This window comes from Phyllobates terribilis, unplaced genomic scaffold (assembly GCF_046119375.1).
Source record: "Phyllobates terribilis strain yellow unplaced genomic scaffold, ASM4611937v1 Scaffold_11__3_contigs__length_659146591, whole genome shotgun sequence".
Taxonomy (NCBI): domain Eukaryota; kingdom Metazoa; phylum Chordata; class Amphibia; order Anura; family Dendrobatidae; genus Phyllobates; species Phyllobates terribilis.
Window position 1 is genome coordinate 349,946,181 of NW_027362771.1, and position 27,434 is coordinate 349,973,614.

Here is a 27,434-nt window from a genome sequence, read left to right on the forward strand (position 1 = left end):
TTAAGTACCACGGGTTTGAGTAGAGATACATGGAAGGAGTTAGGAATCCGTAAATTGGCCGGGAGTTTCAATTTATAGGCCACCGGGTTGATCTGTTTGATAACTTCCACTGGGCCAATGAACCGAGGCCCTAACTTGTAGGAAGGAATCTTGAGCCGGACATATTTGGATGAGAGCCAGACCTTATCTCCAGGACGGAATTGTGGTGGATCCAGATGTCTTTTGTCAGCCTGTTTTTTCATCCGCTCGGATGACTGAAGAAGTGCGGATCTGGTACTTTCCCAAATGGAGGAAAATTCGTTAACGAGAGATTCCGCAGCCAGATTGTCCACTGAGGCGGAGACGGGAAACGGGATCCGAGGATGCTGACCGAAGACTACAAAAAACGGGGATTTGGAGGAAGATTCGCTCTCGTGATTATTGTAAGAAAATTCGGCCCACGGTAAAAGATCCACCCAGTCGTTATGGTGAGCATTAACAAAGTGCCGGAGGTAACTGGTTAAAATTTGGTTGATCCGTTCTACTTGGCTATTGGACTGTGGGTGATAAGCAGAAGAAAAGTCCAAGGTGACCCCCAGCAGTTTACACATGGCTCGCCAAAAACGAGAGGTGAACTGAACCCCTCGGTCGGATACGATGTGGAGAGGAAGACCATGAAGACGGAAGACATGATGGATAAAGTCTTTAGCTAACTCTGATGCAGACGGGAGACCCGGCAGGGGAATAAAGTGAGCCATTTTGGAAAAGCGGTCAGCGACCACCCATATGACCGTACAACCGGCAGAGACAGGGAGGTCCGTTATAAAGTCCATAGCTATATGCTGCCAGGGGGCAGCAGGTACAGGAAGAGGAAGGAGACGGCCGGCTGGCAGATGTCTCGGAACCTTGTTGCGGGCGCAGGACACACAGGCTGAAACAAAGTCTATTACGTCCTTGTGCAGGGTAGGCCACCAGTAATGCCGGGAAATAAGCTGGAGGGTCTTTTTCTGACCAGCGTGGCCAGCTAGCTTGGACGAGTGTCCCCAGCGTAGAACCTTCTCACGATCAGGAACAGTTACGAACGTTTTACCGGGTGGAAGACGATTTAGATTCACGGGGGCCACCAGCATTACTTTGGCGGGGTCGATGATGTGTTTAGGCTCCTCCTCAAGATCAGAGACCAAAAAGGATTGGGATAAGGCATCAGCTTTGATGTTTTTGTCAGCCGGGCGAAAATGAAGAATGAAATTAAAGCGGGCGAAGAACAAGGACCACCGGGCTTGGCACGGGTTAAGTCTCTGGGCACTCTGGAGGTAAGCCAAGTTCTTGTGGTCCGTGTAAATTATTACCGGGTGAAGAGCCCCCTCGAGCAGGTAACGCCACTCCTCCAGTGCCAGCTTAATGGCCAACAATTCTCGGTCTCCTATAGAATAATTGCGCTCAGAAGAGGAGAAGAGTTTGGAGAAGAAGCCGCAGGTTACCATTCTTCCGGAAGACGACTTTTGGGTAAGTACTGCTCCGGCTCCGGAGGAGGAAGCGTCGACTTCTAGAAAGAATTGTTTGTTGCCGTCCGGACGATGCAGCACAAGGGCGGAGGAAAAAGCTCGTTTTAAGGAAAGGAAGGCCTCCTCTGCTTCGGGCAGCCATTCTCTAGGATTAGCGCCCTTACGGGTGAGCGCCGAGATAGGGGCAGTCCGGGAAGAGAAGTGCGGAATGAAGAGGCGGTAGTAGTTGGCGAAGCCCAGGAACCGCTTAATAACCTTCAACCCCTCTGGTCGGGGCCACTTCTGGATGGCAGACAGTTTCTCAGGGTCCATTTGTAGGCCGGTCTGAGAGATTATGTAGCCCAGAAACGGAAGCGAGGTCTGCTCAAAAAGGCACTTCTCATATTTAGCGTAGAGGTGGTTCTGCCTGAGCCTGAGCAGGACCTGACGAACATCCCTCCGGTGAGTGAGAAGATCCGGAGAGAAGACCAAGATGTCGTCCAGGTACACCACCACGCAGGAGTAGAGAAGGTCACGGAAGATGTCATTGACCAACTCTTGAAAGACGGCGGGAGCGTTACAGAGACCGAAGGGCATTACAAGGTATTCATAGTGGTCGTCCCGGGTGTTGAATGCCGTCTTCCATTCATCCCCCTGACGGATACGGACCAGATTATACGCCCCACGGAGGTCCAGCTTGGTAAAGATTCTAGCCCCCCTCAGATGGTCAAATAATTCAGGAATGAGCGGATGGGGGTATTTATTCTTCACTGTGATCTGGTTAAGGCCTCTATAGTCTATACAGGGACGGAGTGAGCCGTCCTTCTTTTTGACGAAGAAGAAGCCTGCTCCCGCCGGGGAGGTAGATTTCCGGATAAATCCCCGGGCCAGATTTTCCTCAATATATTCAGACATGGACCGGGTCACAGCAGCGGACAAAGGGTAAATACGCCCACGGGGAGGAGTAGCGCCGGGCATCAGGTCAATTGGGCAGTCGTATGGTCTATGAGGGGGTAATGTCTCTGCTTCTCTTTTATTAAAGACGTCCGCAAAAGACCAATAGGGAACCGGTAGGCCGGGTAGATTGGCTGGGGTAGGAGAAGGACAAGCAGGATGAATGGGAACTAAACAAGTCTTATGGCAGTCCTGTCCCCAGCGAAGAACTTCTCCGGTCTGCCAATCAAGCACGGGTGCCTGTCTCTGGAGCCAAGGTAGGCCTAGCAAGAGGGCGTGAGAGAGTCCAGGCAGAACATGAAAGAAGATGCTCTCAGAGTGCAGCATTCCCACCTGCAGAGTTATGGATTTGGTGATGAGTTGGATGGGATGAGGTAAGAGGCCCCCATCCACGGCGGCGACAGATAAGGGTGCAGCCAGAGGTATTTCTCTACCAGGGACTGAGAAATGAGATTTCCGGCAGCTCCAGAGTCAAGTTGAGCCAGTTCAAAATAACGGTTCTCCCCGCAGATGATAGAGACCGACAGCATTAGAGATGGAGAGGGTTTATTTCTGTCTAGGGCGACCTCTCTGAGCGACCCTAGACACCGGCGTTTCCCGATCTCTCCGGGCAGGAACGGATCCGGTGCTCCTTACTGCCACAGTAGAAGCAGCTCCCCTCGGCACGGCGTAATTCTTGATGGGTCTTGACCATCTTGGTCTGGTCGACCTGCATAGGCTCGGGTGAGTGCGCCGGGGGAGTAACGGAGGAAGTGACGGGTCTCTGGAAGGTAGGGGCAAGGCGTGGAAACCTCCTCTCACGGGTGGCCTCTTTGGTGCGCTCCTGGAACCGGATGTCAATCCGGGTGGCAAGTGTAATTAAGTCGTCGAGAGTGGTAGGAATGTCCCGACCGGCGAGTTCCTCTTTAATACGGCCGGACAGACCCTCCCAGAAGACTGACACCAGGGCGTCGTTATCCCAGGCAAGCTCCGAAGCAAGGGTATGGAACCGTATGGCATATTGACCCACGGTGAGACTTCCTTGGTGGAGGCGTAGCAGAGATGAGGCGGATGAGGTCCTCCGTCCTGGTTCGTCGAAGACCTTCCGGAAAGTCGTGAGAAAGGATGGCAGGTTGGACACCAGGGGGTCTCCTCTCTCCCATAGAGGATTTAGCCAAGTCAGCGCCTCCCCCCGTGAGATGGGACATGATGAAGGCTACTTTGGCTCGGTCGGTGGAAAACTGGTGTGCCAACAGTTCGAAGTGCAGAGTGCACAGGTTAATGAAGCCCCGTGCCTGTCTGGGATCTCTGCCAAAACGAGGCGGGGTGGTGAGGCGAGGAACGGGAAGAGTTGCCATGGAATTGATGGGCAGCGGCGCTGCCGGGGTAGGAGTCATGCGACTGGAAGCAGGTCCTAAAGAGGTAGTCTGTGTGTCCAGGCGGGAGTTAACACTACGCAGGTGGCTCAGGATGGACTCCTGTTGGGACCTCTGACGGGAAAGTTCATGACATAGGTCCGAGAGCGAGGGAGCTTGGGTGCCACCGGGTTCCATGGCCCGAGCAAACTGTAATGGGTCTGGGAGGTGGAACCTCAGAGCAACTATACAAAGGGGCAGTCCTTGTAAGGAAGCGGGTGGCTCCCAGGGAAGGCGGGCAGGTAGTCACGGCTAGTGACAGGGACAGTCTCTGGGTAGAAGGGCAGGTAGTCAAGGCAAGTGACAGGGACAGTCTCTGGGTAGAAGGGCAGGAGGTCACGTCAAGTGACGGGGACAGTCTCTTGACAGGCGGATGGTCACGGCAAGTGACAGCCAGGTAAGAGTCTCTAGACAGGCAGGTGGTCACGGCAAGTGACAGCAGGATAAGAGTCTCTAGACAGGCTGGTGGTCACGGCAAGTGACAGCAGGGAAAGAGTCTCTAGATAGACTAGCAGGCAGGTAGCAGGTGAGCGCTCCCAGGTGAGTGGGCAAGAGTCTCTGGACGGGCAGGTGGTCATGGCAAGTGACGGCAGAGCCTCCAGATAGGCTAGCAGGCAGGTAGCAGGTGAGCACTCCCAGATGAGCGGGCAAGAGTCTCTGGACAGGCAGGTGGTCACGGCAAGTGATGGCAAAGCCTCCAGGTAGGCTAGCAGGCAGGTAGCAGGTGAGCGCTCCCAGGTGAGCGGGCGGGCAGATCCATAGACAGACTGACAGGTGTTGGAAGGCAGACTGTCGGACCACAGGAATGCAAGCAGATAGACAGGAATCAGGTAGGTATCAAGCAGAGATCTGGCAGGTAACTGGCAGGTATCTGGTAACGGGACCTGAGGGCTGAAGCAGAGTTGAAAGGCTTTGCAACAACATTGATCGGGCTCCTCCAATTTGGAGAAGGTGCCTTATATATGGTGAGGTCCTCCGGCCATTGGCCGGGGACTCCTTAGGACGATGTGCGTGGCTCCTTTAAGAGAGGGGGAGCTCGCGCGCGCCCTAAGCTCAGGGGCCGGGAAGCAGCGCGCGCTGCCAGAAGAGCGGGAGGAAGCCGCCGGGCACGGAGCGGAGAGGTAAGGGGAACGGCGTCCCTGCCTAGCAGGAGGCAGGGATGCCGACTCTACAGAAAGGAGAGGACAGTGTGGAGAGTATGTTCCACGATAGGGACAGTGTGGGAGTCATGTTGTGTTCAGGCGTAAATTATTTATTTAGAGTCACAGCGTAGGGCGGATATTTTTCTTCAGGAGCATTATAATCACGCTGCTATTTTTAAGAGCACAGTGTCAGGATGTACTGTAGAAAATCAGAGAAAATTCATTATGGAGTCTGGAACAGATGGAGACGAAAAGAAGGAGAACAAGTCCAATCAGAGAAGATGTGACTTAAAAATGAATTTAGACATAAATGTTTATTTCTGATACTGATTACACTTCATCAGTACTGTGGTTCCTGTATGGTCCACAGTCAGATAACGACTGATAACAACTCCCAGCATCTACTTACCATTTTAATGACATAGTGTTGTAGGTTCATGCAATACAATTGTACATGGGGCTGAACTCACCTTACAATTGATCACCTTATTAAACTTAATGCTGTATTCATGTACTAATGCTGGTCTGGTGATGTATTCATGTGCTGATTGTGGTTATGGTGATGTATTCCTGTTCTGATGGTGGTTCTGGTGATGTATTGCTATACTGATGGTGGTTCTCATGCTGTATTTCTGTGCTGATGATGGTTCTGGTGATGTATTCCTGTACTGATGTTGGTTCTGGTGATGTATTTCTGTTCTGATGGTAATTCTGGTGATGTATTTCTCTGCTGATGGTGCTTCTGGTTAGGTATTCATGTAATGACGATGGTTATGGTGATGTAGTTCTGTACTGATGGTTGTTGTGATGCTACATATCAGTACTGATAAGGGTTTTAGTGATGTATTTCTGTACTGATCATGGTTCTGATGATGTATTTCTGTACTATTATTGGCTCTGATCCTGTACACATGTAACAATCCATGGCCATTTTAATAAAGTATTGTGCTGTCTGACAAGTTAAGGGTTACTTACTACATTTTTTACTTATGTTAGAAGCATTAAGGCTGCGTGCCCACGATGCGTTTTTCATGCGTTTCCGCTGCGGAATTTCCACAGCAGAAACGCATCAAAAACGCTTGGTAATCCGCACCCCATGGTCCCCAATGGCATTCCGCAATGTCAATGCACATGCTGCGGATTTTTCCGCAGCGTTTCTGCAGCGCTCATAAATCCGCAGCATGTTCATTAATTTTGCGGAAGCGCAGCGGAATTGCCGCCATTGACTTGCATTGAGACGCATATAATCCGTGTCTGTACATTTGTACACGTGGATTATATGCGTTTCAGTGTGCGGATGGTACCCAGTTCTGGAGGAGAGAAGACTCTCATCCAGACCTGGGTACCATTGTACCTGTAAAAAAAAGAATAAAATAATAAATAAAGTTATATTCACCTGTCCTGCTTCTCTCAGCTTGCCGGCAACCAGGAAGAAGCCAGGACGAGCGCGACAGCACACGCGGCGGGGCATCGGAGGTAAGTATAGCTTTATTTTTTTATTTTTACGGTCACACTATATAAATCCATGCTGTTTGCATGGATTTATATAGTTTGACCTAGTTGTCAAGCACTTTCCAAGTGATGCTATCGCCTGGAAAGTGCTTGTCAGTCCACATGCGGAAACGCATGCGTTAACGCATGTGAATCCGCATGTAAATCCGCATGTATTCTGCAGGACAAACGCATGCACAATCTGCATGCGTTTTTTCTGGCAAGGGAGATGCAGAAACGCTGCAGAAATTTTCTGCTTCATTTCTGCATCATGGGCACATAGCCTAAATGGTTTGTCCAGGTTTGTGATGAAAATCTGCAGTCATTCATTTTATATGACCACAGAATTTTGAAACCTCAAAGTGTACACACTGCACATTGTCAGGATCCTTCAGACAGCGGTGTGGACGTGGTCAGATAAGCGCAAGTACGCAATTTGCATACATGCAATCACCTGGCAACTGGAGATGCTCTGCCTTGCTCAGTTCTCTTGTATTGAGCAAGGCTGCCTATGTCTAGTTTGAATGTGGTCGGAAGTATGCAAATCGCATTTGTACAGTCACGTGACCACCACTATCGCTACCAGCACCAGAGAATCCTGACGGCATGCGGTGCGCATGTTGTGAGGATTCAGAAGTCTGAAGTCAGATAGAGTGACTGCAGACTTTCATCCAAACCTGGAAAACTCCTTTAATTATAAAATTCCATTTCGTCATCATTCAGTTCCAAATCTGTTTCCAAATCTTCGATGTCATTCTCGTAGTGATAGTCTTCATTTTCTTTGTAACTTTCTGGTGTCTTTACCCTTCCGTCGATCAGTTTCTGAGGCTTGTTTTGAACTTCCACCATTTCTCCTACGGGGTTGACTTTGACGTCACTTTTCGTGTTCTCTTCTCCTATTTTGATGTTTTCTTTTGATGTATCGGTAACATCTTCTTTTGTAAAGATGTCTTTATCTTCCGGCCTGCTGTTTATATTTGTTAATTGTAGACTTTTATTTTTTGATGGTAACATTAGCTTTTGAGCATCGACTTTGATAATCTTAGTTTGGTTAAGATTCACGGATTCTAAAGCCTTTAGAGCAGGACGGTTTTCACTGTTTTTTGTTTCTGGTTTGGTGCTTTGTTCTAGTGTGGTTAATTGAGTTACTTTTATTGTTAGATTTTTATGTAGGTCTTCCTCTTCAGAGGTTGATTTGAATATATTTTCTGTCAAATACTGTATATTCTCCAAATTCATAATCTCATCTTCATTATCTTTTAGTTCTGAAAACATTTTTTGTAACTTCTGCATTGCCTTCAGTGTACTTAGTTTATCATTATCTATAACAATACACAATAATGAATGGTTATAACATTATATGTCAGTGATTGTATTGATTGCTATATGCAGATGATATTTTTTTTAATTGCCAATCTATAATATTAGTTTGATATATTGGATAAGAACCTGTGTGTTTCCCACTGTACTGCTGATATCACTACTGAGTCACTATTTATTCTTACTAATGACACAAAACACATTAGTCAATTACTTTAACTATTGATAGCAGCTAAAAACTATTTAAATTACTGAAATCGAGAATTATCGCTTGATCTCAATGGGGTGAGTTAACATTTTTTGTAGGCTCCTCTTTTTGCTTAAAAGGATTTTCCAAAACCTAACTGAATTTAATATGATTCTCTATCCATGCAATGTAAAAACTAATATATCAATAAAAAAAATCCCTATCCTTGCCTCACTACTCTAATTTCCTGTGTTTTTCTTTTCAAGTCCTATTAGGTTTCATTTTAGTTTCTCACCATGCACTTGGGATTCTCAAACGAGACATCATCGGAGGGCTGCCGTAGCTACTGTCCCCAAACTGAAGTGGATCATCATTCAGGGACGATGCTTTCAGGGCCTAGGTTATTTTCTGCTCTACTGAGCATGTACTGCTTGTCCATACCAACATATGCTCAGTATGCTGTCCTTGCTCGCCGCTATGTTACTTTTATTGTGCACCAACCCTCACTGGCTCTAAAGATAATTGACAAGCCTTCAGGTGAGTGCTCTCTTGCCAGCTTATCACTGACAGTGTTGTCTCCTGCTGGCTTGTCACCTATCTATGGAGCCGGTATGGGAGCTCATTGTCACTAACCAACCTGGCAAGAGAGCGCTCTCCTGACGGTTTATCACTTTTCTTTAGAGTCGACGAGGGAGCTCACTGTCAGTGATGAGCCAACAAGAGAGCGCTGTCCTGTCGGATTGTAACTTTTCTTTAGAGTCAGTGAGAGAGTGCACTGTCAGTGTGCAATGAAATTATACAGTGGGGAGCAACGACTGAATATTGAGTATGTGTCTATATTGATAACCGGCACATGCTCAATATAGCTAAGAACAACCCAGCACCAGAAAGCATCGTGCTTGATGACAATCCATATCAGAGTGGGTAAGAAAAAAAACAGATGGGAGTAGAGAAGGTAGGGATTTTTAATTGAAGTATATTATAAACTATGCTCCTTTTTTACATCAAATAGATAATTAGATTAAATTTAGCTTGGTTTTGGACAACTCTTTAATTTGAACAAAACATCAATATACTGTACTTAGATTTTACATGCATGCAAAAGCAATTTTAACTGGAAGTTTTATGAGCATTCACATACATATCATGCATATTGCATCAACTAATGAGTATTAATTGAAATGACACACTGCCACCTTGAGGTAGATTACAGGATGTAAAATACAGACTATATTACCACAGAAAATATACATAACCTGTGCTTATTTTTAACATATTGGTTTTTACAAGATATGTTAATAAAGATATATAGCAGTTTACCTGACCTCACTTTCAATGATTCTTCTTAGCTAATATAAATATATTACTTTTTGCATGACAAGTACAGTTGTGTAAAGTAATAGGGTAAGTACTGTAGTATAAATAATACATTTATATTTTGCTTTGAGAGTAAAAGCAATGTGGCAGCATAACAATGAAAACAAATCACAGTTGCAGTGACTTGGTATGGCAGTTGAATCAATTGATCAGAAAATTGCTTCCATTTTCGACTTTCTTCAGCCCATTTGCTTACGGATGTTGAAAATAATAAGTACAGCAATACTCATCATTCCTTGCTTCCAGTGACTTTTTACTGGCTGCCCCATTGGGGCTTACAATCTAAATTCCCTATCAGTATATTTTTGGAGTGTGGGAGGAAACCGGAGCAAACTTGCACAAGCACAGGTAGAACTCCTTGCAGATATTGTCCTTGGCTTTGAACCCAGGACCCCATCACTGCAAGTCAACAGTGCTAACCACTAAGCCACCATGCTGCCCATGATGTTGTGACTTCACATGACCACTGCAATCAATTACTTGTCTCAGTGGCTCACAATGTCTATATGGGAGAGTCATTGCTCAAGAAGGGGAAAGTGAATTTTGCTGAAATTGTTATTGCCTAAACTTATGCCTTGATTGAAGTTGAAAGAAATCTATCGTCTGCCTGTTGGCTCAGTGATTAGCACTGTAGCTTTGCAGCACTGAGTTTCTGGGCTTGAATCCCACCAAGAACAATATCTGCAAGGAGTTTGTATGTTCTCTCGTGTTTTCGTGGGTTTCCTCCGGGCAGTCTGATTTTCTCTCACACTTCAAAGACATACTGATAGGGAATCTAGATTCTGAGTCCCAATGGTGATGATGTTGTCTGTAAAGTGTTGTGGAAATTAATATTACTGTATAAGTGAGTAAAATAAATAAAACTACCCAGGATATAAATCGATTGGTAAAGACAGAGAATGCTTTTCTAAAAACAAACAAAAAAACAAATAAGATTACTCATCCTGCAAATCCTGACTGACTCTCATGTGGTTTCTGCCTACTTTCCAGTAGTTCAGGGCTGGTGAACCTCCAGATTCCCGGGGGCTTCAGTGCTTGGGTTGCTGGCCCTTTAATTGTTCTCTAGAGTGTGTGCACACACATGCAGTGTTCACTATTGAATGTGGCGCATACAACACTGGATTACTTCCTGACACTGGCTCGACATGCTCGAGTCTCTGCCCCGCATGTTTTGTGGCTGTTAGACAGTGTGTTAGATAGATTTTTTTGGGTGTCTAACAGCAGTGAAAAATGTGGGGGCGGAGGGGTCTATAACATGTCATTCGAGCACCTGCAATACTCAGTGCATACCCGAGCACCCGGTGCAAACTTGAGTAACGAGCACTTGCGCTCAACACTAGTGACGACATATTCAATATGAAGACCTAATGTTATCAAATTCTGTGTCATATCTGTGGGTTAAAAATCCTCACTATAACCCTGGATAAAATCCTTGAAGGTGTAGTTTTCACAATGGGGTCAGTTGTGGGGGGTTTCTTCTGTTAAGGCACCTTAGGGGCCTTGCAAATGTGACATGTCGCTGCAATCTATTTCGCCCAATTTGTGTTTCAAAATTCAAATATTGCTTCTTCCCTTCCGAGCCTTGCTTTTTGTATAAACAGAACTTTTTGACTACATGTGGTGTGACCACCGCACTCATAAGAAAGTGAATAGTGAACACTTTTTGGTGTTAACTCTTGCAAAAGTGAGAAATTTGGGGCTAAAGCAAGATTTTTGTGAAAAAAATTAACTTTTTCAATATGACAACTTAATGTTATCAAATTCTGTGTCGTACCTGTAGGTTCAAAATGGTCGCTAAACCCCTGGATAAAATCCTTGAGGGGTGTAGTTTCCAAAATGGGGTCACTTGCAGGGGGTTTCCACTGTTTAGGCACATCAGGGGCTCTCCAAATGCGACATAGCGTCCGCTCTCGATTCCAGCTATTTTTGTGTTCAAAAGTCAAGTGGTGCTGCTTCCTATCCGAGCCCTGCCATGTGCCCAAATAGTAGTTTTCCTCCACATATCGGGTATCGGTATACTCAGGAGAAATTGCACAACAAATCTTGGGGTTCATTTTCTCCTGTTACCCTTGTAAAAGTAAAAAATTTGGGGCTAAAGTTAGAGCAGAGCAGTGTCACGCTATCCAGCATGCTAAGGATTAGTGTCACCCCGGCAGGTCACGTCACTGGTCTCTGCTGGGTATAGTGACACTGCCCTGCTGCCGGCTTATTATTATTCAGCTAAGCAGACAGCAGAGCAGACACCGTGGTCATCGCACAGGGCACTGGGGGAGACTGCGCACAGAGGGAGACACCACAGGGAAAGAGCAGGGACCGACCCCTTAAACAAGCGTCACTGATGATGCTTTGTTTCAAGGAGGGGGTAGGGGCTGTGACAGTGACCGTAGCCCCTGCCCCCTGATAATACTTTGTTTGAGTATCCCAGAATGACCTGGGGTTAGAATGGTGGTAGGGAACTTTGTAAAGCAAGTAAAGTAGAAATTAGCTTAGATTATGGGACTAAATAGATAAGGAAAAATGATTTGCCTTCAGACCACCCCTTTAAAGAACGCTTCTAGAGTGCCATTTGAAATAAATATCCCTGCTATGTTAATAATATAATGTAATTCAACAAAGCCTTACCTGAGTCCAATATGGTGTCCTTTATAGTTGGACGTTTACTTGAGACTTCTATGCCCTGTTTCCCTTTAGTCTTATAAAAATATTGAGGTGGTGTCACCAATAAGGAGCTCACTGGTGCATTCACTGAATTATTTGATTGTGTTGTAGGTCTTTTAGTGACAGTTTCCTTTGTTTTTTGTTTTGTTACTTGTGCTATTTTTTCAATCACGTTTCCGTTTCGTTTATTGCAAAGTCTACTCAGCATATTAATGACATTCATGCATTGAGTCCTACAGGAAAATAAAACATATTGTTATTAAGGTGAATCAAAATGTCCCTAGTTTTTAATTAGTAACCATAATTTTATTTTTTTCATAAATCAATAGTACAATATGAAAATAAGAACATTGTAATATAATTTTTCAGAGAAATCAGTTTCTTCCTTCTCCTGGACTGATCACCGATTCTCAAAATATTCAATTTATGCATAAAATCTGTCTTCAGTGAATACCGACTTTTCCATTGCAGAGATAGTAGATGGTGTTAGAACCCTCCTGTTTGTTTTTTCCATCTTGTGTTTTGCGGTCACGTGACCATCTGCCTTTATATTCCAGCTCCGCCCTTCTGGCTGTGCTGGACTTCAGTGTTTGACTGTTTCTCTAGCCTGGTGCTTCGGTGCCTTTCTCTGTCAGTTCGCTTGGTCCTTCTGGGACCTCTAGTACCTTTTTGTCAGTTTGTCTTTCTGTGTTCTGCAACAACTTCTCTGTTTAGGAGGTGTCCCATTTCTGTCCCAGTCCTTAGTTCTTTTAGGGACCCCTCCCTTAATGCTATAGGTCTTCGTTCAGACTAGCTGTGGACTAAGGCGGGTCTGTTCGCTAAGAACAGGCAGCCCGCTACATCGTAGGGATTCAGCTTAGTCTTACTGTAGGGACAGCTTTCCCCTATCTTTCCTTAGTACATGTTGCAGATCATAACCGTAAGTCCAGTCCAAAAAACTAAAAGGAAAGAAATTCGGGGATCAGTATGGTTTCAGTCCAGGATTTGGCTCAACGCCTGCAGGGATTGTTTCTGGAGGTGGCCAAGCTTCAGCAACACGTGAGTAGCTGTTCTTGAGCGCATTTTGTGGAACCCAAGGTAGGACTGCCTGATGTTTTTTATGGTAAACAGCAAGATTTTTTTTCCTTTAAAAATGCTTGTTTGTTATATTTTTGTTTGAGACCAAGGTCCTCTGGGAATGAATCATAGCGCATTGGTTTTATTATGTCACTTTTGCGCAATGAACTACAGGGGTGGGCCTTTTCTCTCCAACCTAATGATCCGTGTTTAAGGTCTGTAGAAATTTTTTTTTCTGCTATGGGTCTATTATATGATGATCCTGACCGAGTGTCATCTGCTGAGGCAGAACTCAGGCGTTTGAATCAGGGGTCAGCTCAGGTGATGTTGAAAATTATTGCACACACTTCAGGAGATGGGCTTCAGAAGTCTTATGGAATGATCCTGCGCTGAAATGTTTATTTCTTGCTGGTCTGAGTGAAAGGGTTAAGGATTTGCTAATTGCATTTCCCGCACCTGAGACTCTGCAGGATGCCATGCAGTTAGCTGTTTGTGTGGACAGGAGACTGAAGTCCAGGGTGAATGAGGTAAAGACTTCTGTAATGTCAGGTCCTAGTCCCCAGAAAATCTGCTCTGACGGTGGAGAACCGATGGAGGTGGGGGCGAAGTCGCTCTCCTCTCAGGAAAGAGACCGGAGGTTCGCCGAGGGATTGTGTCTTTATTGTGGTAAAGCTGACCATTTGATTAAGTATTGTGAGCTTCGTTTAAGTAAAGAAAGAAAAAAAGTCAGTTACGCCCGTATAGCTTGTTTACACTCAGCAGGAGTATTTCTTTCTGGGAGTACTACTTTTCAGGAAAATTTGATTGAATTTCAGGTATTTGTGGATTGTGGTTCAACACTTAAGGTGATTGATAAAGGGTTTTTGGAAAACCTTAAATTGAAATCCAAACCTTCGTCATCACCTATTTCTGTGATTGCAATTGATAACACTCCCTTGAAATGTATTACTCACAAGGTTGCTGCATTTCCTCTCACTATCAATGGAGTTCACCAAGAAATTTTGGACTTGGTTGTATTAGATAAATTACCTTCTCTGGTCGTTTTAGGTTTGCCTTGGTTAAAACTGAACAATCCTTTATTGTCGCAAGTTTTACCTCCTCATAGGGATCATGATTGCGCCATTGACTTTGTTCCTGGAGCTACTCTTCCCAAGAGTCGCTTGTTTAATCTGACTATTCCTGAAAAAAAAAGGCCTTGGAGGAGTACATACAGACTAGCCTGGCTGCTGGTCACATTAGACCTTCTAAGTCGCCTGTGGCAGTTGGATTTTTCTTTGTTAAAAAAAAGGATGCGAGTTTACGTCCATGTCTGGATTTTCGTGAAATTAATAAGATTACCATACGCAATTCCTACCCATTGCCGTTAATTCCTGACTTGTTTAACCAGATGGTGGAGGCCAAGTGGTTCTCTAAAATTGATCTCCGGGGAGGCATACAATTTGTTACGAGTGAAGGAGGGTGATGAATGGAAAACTGCTTTTAACACTCCGGCTAGGCCTGGGCCTGGAGGATCCGGAGGATCCTCATAAAAGAGGGGGTACTGTTAGAACCCTCCTGTTTGTTTTGTCCATCTTGTGTTTTGCGGTCACGTGACCATCTGCCTTTATATTCCAGCTCCGCCCTTCTGGCTGTGCTGGACTTCAGTGTTTGACTGTTTCTCTAGCCTGGTGCTTCGGTGCCTTTCTCTGTCAGTTCGCTTGGTCCTTCTGGGACCTCTAGTACCTTTTTGTCAGTTTGTCTTTCTGTGTTCTGCAACAACTTCTCTGTTTAGGAGGTGTCCGAATTTTGTCCCAGTCCTTAGTTCTTTTAGGGACCCCTCCCTTAATGCTATAGGTCTTCGTTCAGACTAGCTGTGGACTAAGGCGGGTCTGTTCGCTAGGAACAGGCAGCCCGCTACATCGTAGGGATTCAGCTTAGTGTTACTGTAGGGACAGCTTTCCCCTATCTTTCCTTAGTACATGTTGCAGATCATAACAGATGGCAGTTGGTGCTCATAAAGTTCTAACTCGTGTTTCAGGAGAACTTGCAGTACAATGTTTATGCCTGCCTCTAGGCCAGATTAGTTTTTTAAAGAGGCTGTCTGGTCTAAAATGAAAAGTCTGCACTCTGCAGTCATTCTGTGTGCCTCAGACCTTTGAATCCCCCCAGCGCACACTCTGTGCGCTGTGAGGACTCGATGGTTTCTGAGCTGGGAATGGCGGTGATTTATGTGATATACATACTCCCGGCCAGAAGCCATCTACGGGGCGCAGACTGCAGACTTTTCATTTTAGACCAGACAACCCCTTTAACCCTTTAACAACATCTGATGTACTAATACGCATCTGTGCCCTGGGACTTAAGAGCCAGACCCGTATTAGTACGTCATGGCGATCGCGCGCACACACAGGCTGTGCGGGCGCGATCGCCGCCGGGTGTCAGCTGATTGTCACAGCTGACACCCGATACTATGTGCAGGGAGCGGTCCTGCACCACTACCAGCACATTAACCCCCGCGATGCTGCGATCGAAGTCGATCGAAGTCGATCGCAGCATTGCGGGGGCAAGGGGAGGTGATCGCAGATACTCACCTCCTCTTCCGGCTTCCAGCGCTGTCTGCAAAGGCTTCCCGGGTGTTGCCATGACGACCCGATGTCGTCATGACAACATCCGGGTCACCAGACAGCAGGAAGATTGTTTGGACATGCGCAGTGCATCTCCAAACAATCTTCTCCCTGTCCAGCGCTGACAGCCTGCATGGCACAGGGATGGTGCTGCACTCCTGTGCCATGCAGGCGATCAGAGAAAAAAAGTGAAAGTCCCAGAGTGGGACAAAGTAATAAACTATATAAGCTTCCAGAAAGTGAAAAAAAAAAAAAAAAAATTTGCAAAAATATAGAAAAAAATAAAAAAAATAATCCACCAAAAATAAAAATATAATGTACCCATCAATAAATATTATTATAAAAAAAAACAATAAAAGTACACATATTTGGTATCGCCGCGTCCGGAACAACCTGACCTATAAAACTGTCCCACTAGTTAACCCCTTCAGTGAACACGGTAAAAAAAAAAAAAAAAAAAAAACGAAGCAAAAAGCAATGCTTTATCACCATACCGCCAAACAAAAAATGGAATAACACACGATCAAAAAGACAAATATAAATAAAAATGGTACCGCTGAAAACGTCATCTCGTCCCGCAAAAAACAAGCTGACATACAGCTCCATCAGCCGAAAAATAAAAAAGTTATAGCTCTCAGAATAAAGCGATGCTAAAAAATATTTTTTTCTATAAAATTGCTTTTATTATGTAAAAGTGCAAAACATAGAAAAACGATATAAATGTGGTACCGCTGTAAACGTACTGACCCGAAGAATAAAGCTACCTTATCAATTTTACCACACGCGGAACAGAATAAAAAAAAACAAAAAAAAACAATTCCTGAATTGTTGGTTTTTGTTTATTCTGCCTCCCAAAAATCGGAATAGAAAGCGATCAAAAAATGTCACGTGCCTGAAAATGGCACCAATAACAACGTCAAGTCATCCCGCAAAAACGAGCCATCACATGACTGTCTGCCAAAATCTGGAAAAATTATAGCTCTCAAAATATGGCGATGCAAAAACTAGATTTTACAAAAAATGCGTCTTTTAGTGTGTGACAGCTGTCAGTCATAAAAACCCCATATGATTCTGGTATTGCTGTAATCACACCGACCTGAAGAATAAAGTCGTCTAATCACTTATACCACACAAGGAACGGCGTCAAAAATAAACTCTTGGGTTAGGATTGGGCTAGGGTTAGGGCTGGGTTTGGCGTTAGGGTTGTGCTAGGGTTAGGGTTGTGCTAGGGCTAGGGTTGTGCTAGGGTTAGGGTTGTGCTATGGTTAGGGTTGTGCTAGGGTTGGGGCTGGGGTTGGGGTTAGGGTTGTGATGGGGTTGTGATTTTTTTCAAAAGTAAGAAAAAAAGATGACGATATGGCGACTAGTGTTGAGCGCAAGTGCTCGCAACTTGAGTTTGCATCGGGTGCTCTGGTATGCATTGAGTATCGTGGGTATTTGAGTGACATGCTCGAGTCTCTGCCCCATATGCTTCGCGGCCAATAAACTTTACGGGGATTGCCTGCCATGCACGAGTGATCCCTGCATGTTTTTTTTTTGGGTGTCTAATAACCGTGAAACATGCGGAACAGGGACTCGAGCATGTCACTCGAGCACACGCTGTACATGGTGCATACCGGAGTACCTGATGCAAACTCAAGTAGCGAGCACTTGCGCTCAAGACTAATGACAACTTATTCAATATGATGACCTAATGTAAACAAATTCTGTGTCGTACCTCTGGGTTCAAAATGTTCACTATACACCTTAATAAAATCCTTGAGGGGTATAATTTCCAAAATGGGGTCACTTGAGGGGGAGCTCCACTGTTTAGGCACATCATGGGCTCTCCAAACGCGACATGGTGTCTGCTAACAAATTGAATGGAAAATCGTCTCAAATTGTTAGCGGACGCCATGTTGCGTTTGGAGAGCCCCTGCGTGCCCAAACATTGGAGCTCCCCCACAAGTGACCCCATTTTGGAAACTAGACCCCCCAAGGCACCTATCTAGATGCATAGTGAGCACTTGGAACCCCAGGTGCTTCACAAATTGATTCATAAAAATGAAAAAGTGTTTTTTTTTTCACTTTTTCATTTTTATGAATCAATTTGTGAAGCACCTGGGGGTTCCAAGTGCTCACTATGCATCTAGATAGGTGCCTTTGGGGGTCTAGTTTCCAAAATGGGGTCACTTGTGGGGGAGCTCCAATGTTTGGGCACACAGGGACTCTTCAAATGCAACATGGTATCCGCTAACAAATTGAATGGAAAATCGGCTCAAATTGTTAGCGGACACCATGTTGCTTTTGGAGAGCCCCTGTGTGCCCAAACTTTGGAGCTCCCCCACAAGTGACCCCATTTTGGAAACTAGACCCCCCAAGGCACCTATCTAGATGCATAGTGAGCACTTGGAACCCCCAGGTGCTTCACAAATTGATTCGTAAAAATGAAAAAGTGGAAAAAAAAGCACTTTTTCATTTTTATGAATCAATTTGTGAAGCACCTGGGGTTCCAAGTGCTCACTATGCATCTAGATAGGTGCCTTGGGGGGTCTAGTTTCCAAAATGGGGTCACTTGTGGTGGAGCTCCAATGTTTGGGCACACAGGGGCTCTCCAAACGCAACATGGTGTCCGCTAACAATGTGAGCCGACAATTTGTTAGCGGATATCATGTTGCATTTGGAGAGTCCCTGTGTGCCCAAACATTGGAGCTCCCCCACAAGTGACCCCATTTTGGAAACTAGGCCCCCCAAGGCACGAATCTAGATGCATAGTGAGCACTTGGAACCCCCAGGTGCTTCACAAATTAATTCATAAAAATGAAAAAGTGTTTTTTTTTTCACTTTTTCATTTTTACGAATCAATTTGTGAAGCACCTGGGGGTGTTTTATATTGAGTATCTGCGTGCCCAGGGGAAATTGCAAAACAAATTTTGGGGTCCATTTTTTCTTGTTACCCCTGTGAAAATAAAAAAACTTGGATCTAAAGTAACATTTTTGTGAAAAAAGTTAAATGTTCATTTTTTTCTTCTACATTCAAAAAATTCCTGTGAAGCACCTGAAGGGTTAATAAAGTTCTTGAATGTGGTTTTGAGCACCTTGATGGGTGCAGTTTTTAGAATGGTGTCACTTTTGGGTATTTTCTGTCATAAAGACCTCTCAAAGTGACTTCAAATGTGATGTGGTCCCTAAAAAAATGGTTTTGTAAATTTTGTTGGAAAAATGAGAAATCGCTTGTCAACTTTTAACCCTTATAGCTCCCTAGCAAAAAAAAATTTTGGTTCCAAAATTGTGCTGATGTAAAGTAGACATGTGGGAAATGTTATTTATTAACTCTTTTGTGTGACATATCTCTCTGATTTAAGGGCATAAAAATTCAAATTTTGAAAATTGCAAAATTTTCAAAATTTTCGCCAAATTTCCGTTTTTTTCACAAATAAATGCAAGCGATATCGAAGAAATGTTACCACAATCATGAAGTACAATATGTCACAAAAAAACATTCTCAGAATCAGGGGGATCCGTTGAAGCATTCCAGAGTAATTACCTCATAAAGTGACAGTGGTCAGAATTGTAAAAATTGGCCTGGTCATTAACGTGCAAACCACCCTCGGGGCTTAAGGGGTTAAAGTGAATCTGTCAGCAGGTTTTTGTTATGTAATCTGAAGACAGTGTAAGAGCGTGACCTGAGTGGTCATGTGCCTCTTTCCCCTGGGTGAATATAATGTTGTACCTTATGTTTATATAAGAGTGTTTCACATTGCATATTATCTGATGTGTAAATTACAGGTTCAGTATAGGACAGGTATAGATAGAGTGTTAGATTAGGAATGGGGTAGTGCAGAGGTGGGCACTATAGCATAGGAAGTATTTAGTTATTAATGAGAAAACAGTTAAGGGGTTCAGGAGCTGTTCCAGTGTGGGAGGAGCAGGAAAGTGAAGAACTGGGACATTTTCTGATTGCAAGTAGTTGTAGTTAGTCAGAGGGAGAGATGTGACAGGAGCAGTAGTTGGAGGTCCAGGGGGCACGAGTAGCACGGTCGGTCCATCAGCAGAGGAACATCCATTAGAAACTCAAAAGTGGATATTTCTTTAACGGTCGGGGCCTACGGTTCACAGGAGCCACAAAGAAGCATGTCTCAAAATCTTCTCAGAAGGGGAAGTCGGATGGGGAATAGCACAGAGAAAACAGTACGGGACTCTTAAGACTGCCGAGTGTCTCATAGGCCAAAAAGGTCAGGTATGGAAGAGACAGCTTAGTGAACATCATTACGTGATGTGCAATGGACTTTGGAGAAGGAAAAGTATGTACCCAATACTGCGTGTTCCACTATGTTGAATTTGGACATTAAAGTAAAGTTCTTTTTTATAAAATGAAGTGGAAGTCCCATAATGTGTGTGCGGCGGTTCCTGAAGTGGAAGAACCAAAGACAGCAGAGATCTGCAACCAAAACATGAGTGTTACGCACCATACGCACAGCACAGGAAAATTGGGACATTTGTCTTTGTCAGGGAGCCAGGGTGTGGGAACACAGCAGCAGTCCCTTGCCACCACTACCACCCTGAGCCCCTCACAACAGCATGAAGTAGAGGTTAAAATACAGATTTCAGCAATGCCTCTCTTTATCAAGCTCAGTGTTTTTGTTATCTTTTTCAGTAGTATGAGCTATTTGTTGTCTGAGGAATGTTTTGCCATGCAGCATGCACTTGGGCACACAAATCATAAAGGTCTTCTGCTAGCAGCTCCCTATACAATTGCTGGCCAATGATGTCCAAGATGTGCTCGATGGAAGACAAGTCTGGAGACTCTGCAGTCTATGGTAGCACGTTTAAGCCACACAATCTGCTCACAGTAGCACGAGCAACTTGTAACCCAGTGTTGTGACATTGAGAAATGGCTCCTGGGATGCATACCAGGCCGCATGTTGATTGTGCTACTGTTAGTGGTCTGCATGGCCTAAACATGGTATCGTAGCCTCCAGCATCTCCGGACTTGTCTCCCATTTCATACATCTGGTATGTTATTGATCGGCAATTGCAGAGGGAGCTGCCAGCAGCAGATCTTGATGATTTGTGAGCTCAAGTGCAATCAGTGTGGCAGAATATTCTTTAGACAATGATTAATAACTGATAGCATGGTAAAGCGTGCCAATGCGTGTATTTCTTTGTGTCGCGCTCATATTCTATACATCAACATATATTTTGAAAATGTTGTTTCAATTTTTTCATCATCTGCGTATCATTAATATGTCTGTCAATCCTGTGAAGTTCACAACTTTTACATCTTGATCTTGCAAATTCAATGTTGAAGAGTGTATATAGATGGTAATAAAAACCATTGTAATATTATATGTTAGAGCATGCTGCAACTCTTGTGTGATTTTTTAACAATACGAGGGAGTTCTAATGTAAAAAATAATCTTTGTCTAATTTCTTCAATAAAAATGACAGTCTATGCTTATTTTTTTATGTATATCAGCAGTTGGTGACTGTATCACGCTGCAGGTGCAATTGATGAGAGCATTATCATTTTTTAGGAATGATATTTTAACTTACGACTGAGTAGAAAATTTTTCCAGAAGTCTTGATTGATTCTTTTCAAACTGCTCCATTACAGACCGAAGATGCTCAAAACGTTGCTTCAAACTTCCATATTCAGCTGGAGTGATAAGAAAAGCATTACAAATATAATTCATGAGAAAGATAAGATTATATACTTAGCACTTTCCTTGTTATATTCAGATTTCAGATGTTTTTTAGATGTTTAAAATATGTTAAAGACAATTTTAAACACTAAGGAGAAGGAACAATATCCATCAATTTCAACCAAGAAATTGCAAAAGATAAAGGGAATGTACAACCATAATTCATGATCCAGTCCTCCCCAAAAGTGCTAATCTTTCCCTTTTGATCTCAATTGTCGATCCACTGGACCAAACATTCAGGAAAAAACTTTACATATTTTCAAAATTATTTATGATATTTTCTTTTAAAAAAGCATCTAAACCTTTTTTTAAACATCGTCTCATCAAGTCTTCTCTCCTTTGGAGATTGAACCTATCTTTCTCCAGATTGAGGGAGTGTCCCTTTGTCTTTTGACGGGGTTTTACATGAAACCGCTTTAGATGTGAATTTTATTGGTACATACAATACATAAATTTACATTAAAATTGTGGGAGGAAATACACAAGAGAAAGTGCATGACAAACGTATCAGATATGGGTATCATTTAAGTAGTGTTATATTTTCTACTATTTTAAAGATGTTATGAGTACAAAGGATACAGCTTTATTAAATAATAAAAAAGTGCTATATATGTATATTTCTATCTATGTCCACCAATTTGACTAAGGATGATGTAAATAAAAGGATATTACAAGAAAAGTTAAATGCAAATATCACATTGACATACCATATAATCAGAGAGAGACCAACACAGTAATCAAGACCCGAGGACTTCGACGTACATTTCACCTTTGGCTTTCTCAAAGAGAAAATATATACATAGATATATATACATTTTTTTTCTTTTGTGGTTATTCACCCCTTTGTAGGTATATATATATATATATATATATATATATATATATATATATATATTCAGTTTAGGATATCCACTTTTTCTTTAAACGTACTATTAATATTGTGTGTATTTCTACGAAACATCTTTAGACCATAACTTCTTATTGGACATTTAGGTATTTGGAAAAGTTTAGAGTGTCCCCCCTTAGATGTCTCTTCTCAAGACTAAATAAATAAATTGATTTTTTTTTTATCTTTTCTCACAACCAATATCTTCTATGCCCTCATCAGTTTTGTAGTTCTTCATTGTACTTTTTATAGCTCCAGGGTGTCCTTTGTTTGTAGTGCAGCTCAGAATTCAACTGCATATTCCAGATGAGGGCACACTAACGCTTTATAAAGTGGTAGCATTATAATAATAATAATAATAATATTTTTTTATTTTTATAGCTCCAACATATTCCCGCAGCACTTTACAATTTTAGGGGGGACTTATACAGACAATACAGAATAAGCATATCTCAAATCAAAAGGAGTGAGGACCCTGCTCGCAAGCTTACAGTCTATGAGGAAATGGGGGAAACACAAAAGGTAAAGTGTACATATATTGTATAATGCAGCCTTGATATACTAAATAGGATAAGTAATAATACATGGACTGGTCGCCAGCCAGTATGTGTACAGTCCTGACCGAGGCTATTAAGTACATGGATGGTATGAACCTGAAATTGAAGAAGATTTTAATATGGAGGAAAACTGGGATGGACAGATAGTGTGTTTAGGCGATACACCAGTCTAAAGAAATTGGTTTTTAGGGTCCGCTTGAATCTGTGGGTATTGGGAATTAATCGAACTGTCCTGGGTAGTGCATTCCAAAGAATTGGCGCAGCACGCAAGAAATCTTGGGGATGGGAGTGGGAAGTTCGGATTATGGAGGATTTTAGTTTTAAGTCATTGGCAGAATGAAGGGCATGTGTAGGGTGGTAGACTGAGACAAGGGAGGAGATGTAGGGGGGTACTGAAGCATGGAGCGCTTTGTGGGTAAGCATGATAAGTTTAAATTGAACTCTATATTGGATGGGTAACCAATGCAGTGACTGGCACAGGAAAGAGGCATCGGTGTAGCGGTTGGTGAGGAATATGATCTTTGCTGCTGCGTTAAGGACGGATTGGAGAGGGGAGAGATTAGTAAGAGGGAGACCGATTAGTAGAGAGTTGCAATAGTCGAGACGAGAATGAATAAGAGCTACAGTAAGAGTTTTTGCCGAGTCAAAGGTGAGAAATGTCCTGATTCTTGAGATGTTTTTGAGGTGTAGATGACATGAACGAGCGAGTGATTTGATGTGAGGAGTGAAGGAAAGATCTGAATCAGAAATGACCCCAAGACAGCGGGCTTGTTGCTGGGGAGTAATGGTTGAGCCACAAACGGAAATGGCAATATTGGGCACAGGTAGGTTAGTTAAGGGAGGAAATACGAGTAGTTCAGTTTTTGACAGATTCAGTTTTAGGCAGAGGGAGGACATAATGTTAGACACAGCAGAAAGATAATCACTTGTCTTTTGTAGTAATGCAGGGGTGATGTCCGGAGCAGAGGTGTATAATTGGGTGTCATCAGCATAGAGATGGTACTGAAAACCGAATCTGCTGATTGTTTGTCCAATAGGAGTGGTGTATAAGGAGAAAAGAAGGGGGCCTAGGACTGATTCTTGAGGAACCCCGACAGTAAGGGGAAGGAGAGAGGAAGAGGAGGAGCCGGCAAAAGACACATAGAAGGAGCGGTCAGAGAGATAGGAGGAAAACCAGGAGAGAACAGTGTCCTTAAGGCCACTAGTGCGGAGCATAGTGAGGAGGAGCTGGTGATCCACAGTGTCGAATGCTGCAGAGAGATCCAGGAGAATCAGCAGGGAGTAGTGACTATTAGATTTAGCTGTTAGTAGATCATTAGAGACTTTAGTGAGGGTAGTTTCAGTAGAGCGTAAAGAGCGGAAACCAGATTGTAGAGGGTCAAGAAGAGAGTTGTCTGAGAGATAGCGGATTAGATGGGAATGGACCAGGCATTCCAGGAGTTTAGAGATAAATGGAAGATTGGAAACAGGTCTGTAGTTGGCCGTGCAGTTCTGGTCAAGGGATGGTTTTTTAAGTAATGGATGTATGCTGGCATGTTTAAAAGAAGAGGGAAAGATACCAGATGAGAGGGAGAGGTTGAAAATTTTAGTTAGGTGAGTGGTGACAGCTGGAGAAAGGGACTGAAGGAGATGTGAGGGAATAGGGTCACTGGTGCAGGTAGTAGGGCGAGAAGATGCAAGGAGCCTGATCACTTCATCTTCCGTGACTGGTTCGATTACATCCCTGTCCCTCGAATTCATGCCTCTTTTAATACATGTCAAAATTCTGCTGGCCTTAGAAGCAGCTGATTGACATTGCATGCTGTTTTTTAGTCTATGGTCTGCAAGTATACCCATATCCTTCTCTACAAGTGACTAGTTTACTTCTTCTAGAACATGGTGCCTGCATATTGTTAGTGCCCATGTGCATAACTTTATATTTTTCCACATTGAACCTAAACTGCCAAGTGGACACCCAAACCTTCAGTTTGTTCATATCGGCATCGATGTAAATACTTTTATGCCCAAAGATAACAAAAGTATTCTCGGAGTGATTCCTTTATTGGCCTACCAGAACAAAATATATATTTGCAAGCTTTCAGAGCAGAGAGGCTCCTTCTTCAGGCGGGTTTACAAATGAATTAATAACATAAGAGCACAACATTTAAGAGATATTGCAATACTACATTTGTTCATGAGCTGGGAGGGGTGATGCCTCTTAAAGATAAGCCAAGGAAATCAAATTAGGGATTTTGTTACAAATGGAGAGTAGGTGGAATGTTCAGTTAGTTATCTGGAGTCCTTCTAGTGTAGGTGTGAGTTGTATCCATTTATTGAGTCATAAATTCAGGTGTTAAATTTAGTCCTATTGTCAAAGAATTGAACATCTTTATCAGTTTGAATTCCCAAATTTTTCTCTCTCTGTCATCCTTAAAATTACCCTTTAGAATTAAGACTTTTAAATCTGTCATACAGTGTCCAGGTCCAGATAAATATTTTCCCACATGTGTTTCCAGTTCATTCCCAATTGCGTGTCTGTGTAGATTCATCCTTGTTTGGAGTTTTTGCATAGTTTCCCCAATATAGATACCTCCAGGGCACCTTGTGAATTGTATCATGTACACCACATTGGAGGATGCACATGAAAAGAAATCCATGATTTTATAGTCCCGATTTGTGTTTGGTATGTGGACTGTATTTGTTGGTAATATGTGGGTACACGTTTTGCATTTTTTATCAGCATGTAACTTATGAACATCCTTCATCAACTGCATTATACTACATTGTTTGATTGTCATCTACAAATATAGAAACAACACTATTAATCTCATATTATATATCATTAATAAATAAGTTGAAGAATAGAGGACCTAGCACTGAACCTTGGGGAACACCACTTATGATACTTAGATGCCGTCTTTAAATCAGTTTTTGCTCAAATTGCAAAGCTTACTGGTCAATAATTACCATAGAAAAACCTGGGATCTTTTTAGAAAATGGGCACCACATTAGCTTTTTGCCAGTCATTTGGTACAGTATCAATCACTAGAGAATCTCTAACGCTGAGTTCCTTATGAACCCTTGGATGCAGGTCATCTGTGCCAGGGGCTTTGTTCACATTCGAATTTATATTTTGTAACTTAGCTTGTGCCATAACTACTTTTGTCCAACTTGGTACAACAGTTGTCATAATAAGTGCACTGGCATTGACCCTACCCACCACAGTCTCTTCTTCGGTACATATAGATCTTATTTTTTTTAAATGTATATATTTAAAGAACTTCTTGGATTTGTCTTGCTTTATTTGACTACCTGCTGTTCGTTTTCAATTTTAGCTGCTTTGACTATTAGATCTGACCTCTCACATTTATATATTCTTTATACATTTTTTTGTCATTGATGGCCTTAATAATCATAGGTCTACTTGTTACCTATAGGAATAGATTTTGCAATTTGATTGAAAAATATAGATTTATTGTGTTCTCATTTATCATTTTTTACCATTATCACTATGAAACATGAGCCCTGTAAATATCTTGGCAGTTAAAATCTCCCAAATCACTACTATAGCAGCCTGTGCCATCTGATTAAACAGCAAACCTGACAACTCCTCAGTGATGTTGTGAGGTGGATCTATAAATTACACCCAATAATTACTTTATCATCACTTAAATCTTTATGTAATTCCACCCGCAAGGTTTCAACTTCCTCACAATCATACTCAGCTATTGCCTCTGTAACATTCGCTTTCACATTACTCTTAACATACGGACATACTCCTCTTTTTTTACCTGTCTTTCCGAAAAAGCAAAAACCCAAGAAGATTTCCATCAGCTTGGGTTGTTTTTTAAGCTAAAGAATAATCTAAAGTTTATATTCGTGAGTATTAGCCGTCAAAATATTATGCTAAAGCTGGATTAAATGGCTGATCATCTCCTCTGCTTCATGAGAATCAAATTCTACAGATAACAAAAATTAGCTAAGGGTTAAACCACTATGACATAGATTGGATTCATTTATGGTCTAGCAAGCACAAATACAGCAGCTGAGTAAATATACAGACAGATCAGTAAGGACAAACTTTTGATCTAAAATAGATGTAATTTGCTCTCAAGAAAAAAAATATCATTACATAAATAGTAACAAATGAACACTGTCTGCTCAGATTAGATCATTAGGGTCTTAGACTGGACATACCGCCATGGTTCTCCAGTAATTGCAATATGGCTCTAATTACAAAAAGCAAAAGTAATTTGGATGACTGGTGTACATAGATACCTTACTCTCTTTATAATGAGTTTATTTACTCCAGGTCCCATAAGAATATTTGATTTTCCAACTTACACAGCAAGTTTGATTATCTGTAATTAAAAACAAACTGCTATGACAGACTCATTTTTTTGTTTAAAATGTTGAACACTTAAATAGAGGAATAAAACAAATTCAGATGTCATCTAGCTGAACCTGCTGATTGACTTGGGTCTGGTTTCTGGAACCCATGACAAACGGCCAAGATAGGACAGTTTCCTGCAGATAAATGTAGTATTGTAAGTAGTTATAGGGCATAAGGACAGAAGTTTATTTTAATGAACCATTCAACACCCTGACTTTCGGTATATTTTGAACGGTAGCATAGCTACCGGGGTGGGGGGGTAGAGGGTGCAATCGCCCTGGGCACTACGC

At 42.8% G+C, this 27,434-nt stretch overlaps 1 protein-coding gene across 5 annotated transcripts in view; it reads right to left on the minus strand.

The window, feature by feature from the left end:
• Positions 1-5,248: 5,248 nt before the first annotated feature.
• LOC141166314 (uncharacterized) overlaps positions 5,249-27,434 on the minus strand; it is a 125,341-nt gene continuing 103,155 nt past the window's right edge. For 4 of the 5 annotated variants that reach the window (XM_073652881.1, XM_073652884.1, XM_073652883.1 and 1 more), the window contains exons 5-7: positions 21,181-21,283; positions 11,951-12,219; positions 5,249-7,766 (exon numbers count right to left, since the gene is read on the minus strand). In XM_073652881.1, coding sequence (XP_073508982.1) covers positions 7,135-7,766; positions 11,951-12,219; positions 21,181-21,283 — 1,004 coding nt within the window. In that variant the 3' untranslated portion in view covers positions 5,249-7,134. The remainder of the gene's footprint in view (positions 7,767-11,950; positions 12,220-21,180; positions 21,284-27,434) is intronic. The other variant, XM_073652882.1, reaches the window with a different exon arrangement.